This window comes from Geotrypetes seraphini, chromosome 1, assembly GCF_902459505.1.
Source record: "Geotrypetes seraphini chromosome 1, aGeoSer1.1, whole genome shotgun sequence".
Taxonomy (NCBI): domain Eukaryota; kingdom Metazoa; phylum Chordata; class Amphibia; order Gymnophiona; family Dermophiidae; genus Geotrypetes; species Geotrypetes seraphini.
The window spans coordinates 463,063,109-463,069,103 of NC_047084.1; the positions used below are offsets into that span (position 1 = coordinate 463,063,109).

The following is a 5,995-nucleotide window of genomic DNA, read 5'->3' on the forward strand; positions in this document are numbered from 1 at the left end:
TGTTGATTGCTTAGCATTTTTAGAAGGAAAAAAAAATTACTTTTGCTTTTACTCTTTTTCTATCCTATTTTTAAATGGAGCTCCTTTCTTGATGAATATGTATTATATTGTACACCGCTTGGATCCTTTTTTAGGCTGTTATGCGGTATAGAAAGTTTTTAATAAACATAAACTTGATGAAAACCTATCTGCACATTTCCATGTTTCAGGGCAATAGGGCATCTGTTGTTGCGCATAGCAGAGCACAGGGGGGCCGGTGATCTTGGTGGCTCCCGATTGGCAGAGGTTGTGACTCAGTTCCTGAGACGGTATAAAGAATATCCGAGTATTGTGGAGAAAATTGTCCTTCCAAAAGTCGGTGACGAGACGTGGGTGCATCACTGTGACCCAGAGAGCAAAAGACAAAGCATGATGAAGTAAAGAAAGCGGTGCTCACCTGGATTTGGGAGCAGCTGAAAAACTTCTTCTCTGCAGAAATGCAGAAGCTAGTTGAATGATACAACAAATGCGTCATCTTGCATGGGGGCTGTGTAGAAAAGTGCTATGTTCAATTAAGAACATAAGAATTGCCGCTGCTGGGTCAGACCAGTGGTCCATCGTGCCCAGCAATCCGCTCCTGCCATGGCCCTAAGGTCAAAGACTAGTGGCCCTAACTGAGTCTAGCTTTACCTGCGTACATTCTGGTTCAGCAGGAACTTGTCTAACTTTGTCTTGAATCCCTGGAGGGTGTTTTCCCCTATAACAGCCTCCAGAAGAGCATTCCAGTTTTCTACCACTCTCTGGGTGAAGAAGAACTTCCTTACATTTGTACGGAATCTATCCCTTTTCAACTTTAGAGAGTGCCCTCTCGTTCTCTGTACCTTGGAGAAGGTGAACAACCTGTCTTTATTTGCTAAGTCTATTCCCTTCAGTATTAAAGCCGTTAAATGTGTTTTGCCTTTACTTTTTGATTTACCCTGAGCATCAAATCCCTTTTTTTTTTACCACATTGTAGGGCATTCTCCCTGCATTCTTCTGTACATTTCAGCAAGATCAGTTTTAGGATGGAGGTGATCATAGACAGGACCTGAGAGTGGTGAGGAGGGAAAGTTTCTTCCCACAGCAATTGTAAAGCACAGGACTAAAGCAAATTGAATCAGCCTCCTGATTAGCCTAAATATTTGGTACCGTCTAAATGTGGTGTCCTAGGCAGGTGTCTGTGGTGTCTTTACTGAATCTGGGCCAGCATTTTAGAAACATTACTAAAGAAAATTGGACTTGTGTCCTTCATTTTTGCCTTCCTAAAATCTTAGGCAAACACCTGCCAGTCCCTGGAAACTTAGCCCCATAGTGCAAACTTCTGGTATTTCTATCAGTTGTAGAGAAAGTTGGCTATTTTGTATAGGCTTTGATAATTACTGTACTAACAGAGGGGATGATGCGGTACATGAGTTTGAGATCACATATTTCTCCTTTTATATGCAGTCTGTGCTGCTGTCTCAACTTCTGGTCATTCTTTATCACCTTATGCACACTTCTTATCTTGTGTCTCCCTATTTTGCTATACAGCTGGAGCCTGGGAAAGAATATATCTACCTGCCTCCAACTCAGCCCCCAATCCTTCCTCCCTATCAGGAAGCTTGCTCCTTAAAAAGGAACAATCTGCTAGCCAAGGAAAGAGGGCCTATCTCACTGGAGGTGAGCAGCCTCTCTGCTCCACTACCATCAACCAATCAGGAGCAAGAAAAGTTGACGTGTGGTCCAGCCTCTCACCGAGCTGCTACTGAATCTCACCAGGAGAAAACCAGTCTTTCTGCCACACTACAATCAACTAGTCAGAAACAAGGAAAGATAATGAGTGACCCAGCTTCTGACTGCGATTTCAATGAATCAACCCCACCCATAAAGGAAGAGTCCAGCAACCCCTTTATAATACCTAATCAGGAACAAGGTGGCATGTCGCATGGTGCAGCTTGTCTCAGTGTCCTCATTGACTTGCCCCAAATCACAGTAGAGGAGGTAGTAGACAGGCTATCCATTTCATCATAGAGTGGATTTTTAACCACAAGGACATCTTGCATTCACTTTTCAGTTTTAATTTTGAATAAACTATCATGGCTGCATAGTTATTCTTCATGGATACATAGAAATAGAGATCAACATCTTGTTGGTTGCCCTCTGTTTCTATTTGTACCTATGTATGTGGATCAAAAGACTCCAAAATCTAAATCCAGAGGGTAGATAGTCAAAGTCTAAAATAGAATGTAAAGATCCACTGTAAGTCAGCTAGTTAATTTTAACCGATTAACTTTGGATATTATTCATTTGCTTTTACCACTTTGCTCTGTGTCTGTGCTGAGTGTGCTTAAATTTGGCTTGCTCTCCTGGTTTTTCTGAGAGGACATGTTCCTTTATTGTTCCTCTGAGTTTCCTTCCTGCAATGGTTTGGGTAGGAACAGAGTTGAGAAGTAGTTTTTATAATGGGTTATTATATTTTTTTATACTATTATCCTTGAATTATTAGTTCAATTCTCTTATTTTCAAATCTACAGTAAACTGAAGTAGGAATCTGAAGAATATAGACTTGTGTAAAGTAAAGGCAAGGAAGGGGAGGTGCTCTTGATCTGTGTTTTAGAAATTAGAAGGCTCATATCTAGTATGGTAGTGAAACAAAAGGGAAAAAACAGCCAAAGAGGATGATCAGGTAGGTTTTATTTGCCATGAGTATGCAGATTTGCATCCCAACATACAGGCTATTCGTGCTAGTAACTCATACACAGACATGTAATTTAATCAAAATAATATTTATTCAATTTCTATCCAATTAAACTTGAGGTTACGATTAGAATTAAGATTAAATTGCATTACCAACTCTGTAAAACATTTTGTGTGTGAGGGGGGGCGGTCGGTCTCTCCCAAGGCTAACTGGCATATATGGAGACAGAGGAATCTCCCCCAGATCAAAAGCTGATGCTTGCTTATGTACTCTCAAAATGACCAGTAACGTCATTTCCATCTTCCAATGTTCAATTAACATGTCACTGTTAAAAGGTTGGACTTACTTGAACAAAGGAATTCATTTTAGCTCTTATAATATAGAAACCAGGCTTAAAGAAAGGTTTTACAGAATTATAGATTTGTTTACAGCAATTGTTGAATATGCATAAAACATAATATACCCAAAGGAACTCCCTTACCCAGTATCCTTAAGAATTTGAATCAAAAAAAAGTTTTCTGTGTCTATAGGAACTCATTCTCTGGAGAAGCTGACAGTTTCACACAGACATACAAAACCCACACTAAGTAAACCCCCCTTAATAAGAATAATGTGCAGACCAGATGTTTTTTATTTGCTGTCATTTACCATATTACTTCTCTGCCTCCTGGAAAAACTAACAGGTTCTTTAATACCTTTGTTTAAAGTCACAAGGCTTTTCTAAGACAAGCCTATAACCAGACAGTATTCTTGCATTTTAAAGTTAGTTCCATCTCATGTTCCTATACCAAGCAAGATCAAAATAGTTGACCTTTCTATATCCTGGGCTTCTCAAAGACTGGAGTTTCCATGGCAACCTAGCTATAGGTCACCAAAGTCAATTTCCACATGTTATATGTGGGTTTTTCAAAATCTTAAGTTTTATAGTATTAGTCTTATAAAACATTTCATATTTAAAACACACACACAATCTGGGGCCCCAAATATTCACTCACACGCCACACTCATATCTATCACATATTCAATAATTATCATCAAAGTACATATCTTTAGATACAGTCTGTCTTGCTCATGAATATGATATCCTATATCTCTTCCTTACCACTGCCAGTCTAAGAGCTATCTGGGATTAATTAAACCATGAAAGTTTTAGGTGCAAAACTTAGGCAAAGAAAGAAAGAACCCTTAAATTATTACCTTCACCTCTCCTCCATAAATATTTTATATATACAGCCAATATACTTTTGCTTTTCCAGCAATTCACATAAATACTGAATATTATTATGATTATTTTTACTACTAATCCCTATTGTTTTTCTGGCCTTGGCTGCAATCCATATTCAAATTTTTATATCTTTGCACCTAACTTTTCATATGCTCTTAATTGGGCGTTGGCCCTATCTACCACAAGTGCATTGCTAACTAGGTAGCCCCGAATCATTTGAAAAATAGGTGTCTTTATTTATACTTGCATGTATCAAGCAAAAATTATAATCTATCCCCGGATGGCCTACCGCACCCTGCTATTTGTTCTGCGCTGTTTGCGCTAGACGGCGAAACTGCTTAGCCATTAGCTACTAGGCATGTAATGTTGTCTTCTATCAGATCCTTTTTCTTCCAATGAGTGTTTTTTTAACTCTTTATTTAAACATGACAGACAGAAATGAGCAAAACAAGAACAACCATGTGGTACATAGATACAGCAGAATCACTGAATTAATTTTTACAAACATATCTACCCGAAAAGCACTACCCGAATAGAAGACGCTACCTCAGCCATGACTTTATGAAAGAAAAATAAATTAGGACCCAAATAGTTCTATAATCCACTGTGTAGCATAGAGTAGACTATGCTAGAGTTCGCCTTCAATTCCAATAATGTTCCTCAATTAGTGTTTTTAAGCCTCTGTAGAGATTTTGTTGTAGGATTTACATGGTTTTCATAATTCTTTTCTGACCCACCTCCATCCTCAGTGTCCATAGCAGGGTGCAGCCTCCAGAACTGAGCACACAGTACTCCAAGTGGGGCGACATTATTCCAACTGCTGTCATTCTTCTTACACACCTGAGCATGCTATGAGCTTTCCATACTGTTTCATCACATTCACTGGCTAACTTCAGGTTATTGGACATTATTACTACTAGATCTCTTCCTCTTTAACAATGATAGTGCACTTTTGCACCCCAAATGCATGTCTTTACCCCTTTTTGCCCTGTAGCAGAGCACCGCAGATCTTGACCATTCTTGCAATTTTTCCAAGTTCACTTTCATTTCTTTCCACCTCTTTAGCTGTGCTTGTCTTGATACAAGCATATTTTTTACTCGATAAAAAAATGACATGATTTAGTAAGGAGGATGTAGCTCATTGCTAACCCAGTATTTCACCCGTCAGGAGTGTTTTTGGGAGATTTGAGGTCAAATTTTTAGCACTGCCACTGATTTTGGACTTTGGAAAAATCTGTTTTATCTCTAATTCCTGCTTTATAGCTCATTAATTCCAGCATACACTACCTGGTTTCCTTTGCTCCTAAGGAACAGGGAACTAAAAACCATTCCACAATCCCATAGTATTTTTTTTTTTTTTTTTTGCATTAATGTACATTGACCAGATTGAACTTTTTTGTAGTATTAAATTTGTTTAGCATTTTTTCTTTTCTCCCTGGGCATGTCACCTTTCCTACTCATCTTATACTTAATGTTTCCATTTTCTAAAATAGTGATGATATGTTGTCAGTAGAGGGTGTGACGCTTTGAAATGCTTTGCTGGGAGCTCTACGCATATGTGCAGTTAAGACTAGGTTTCAAGAAACAGTTGAAAATGCAACTATTTGTGAATGCTTTCATGTGATGAGATAATTTGGAAACTCAAATACCTGCAAATGTATTTATGTGATGGATATTTTGAAATGTGTGAAGTGGCTTTGAAGAGCAAAGTGGGTTTTTTTCTTCTTCATTGAATATGTATGTAATGTCCAATTTTTATGTAAACTGTGTAGTTATTATGCGGTTTACAAAAATTTTAAATAAATAAATAAAATAGCGTGCCTACTTACAGATCCTGGTGTTCTCTTTGTAAGTGCTGGCAGTATTGAGAGTGGAGGTAATTGAATAAAGGATTTTATGCATGTGAAAGGTTTTAATAAAAGTACTCCTGGTGTTAATATACACAAGTACATGCCATACCATAATAATAATAATAACTTTATTCTTCTATACCGCCACAATCTTGCGACTTCTAGGCGGTTTACAATCAAGAGTGCTGGACATTCAGCGAAATACAATAAGTAGATATTCAGAGG

General features: G+C 38.1%; 1 protein-coding gene across 5 annotated transcripts in view; it reads left to right on the forward strand.

Moving 5' to 3' along the window:
- FTSJ1 (FtsJ RNA 2'-O-methyltransferase 1) overlaps nt 1–5,995 on the forward strand; it is a 54,829-nt gene that overhangs the window by 38,137 nt on the left and 10,697 nt on the right. For 3 of the 5 annotated variants that reach the window (XM_033923390.1, XM_033923382.1, XM_033923404.1), the window contains one exon: nt 1,549–1,830. The exons of 1 other annotated variant lie outside the window; for it this stretch is intronic. In XM_033923390.1, coding sequence (XP_033779281.1) covers nt 1,549–1,830 — 282 coding nt within the window. Of the gene's footprint in view, nt 1–1,548; nt 5,751–5,995 lie in introns of those variants that run through there. One more of the 5 variants, XM_033923398.1, reaches the window with a different exon arrangement.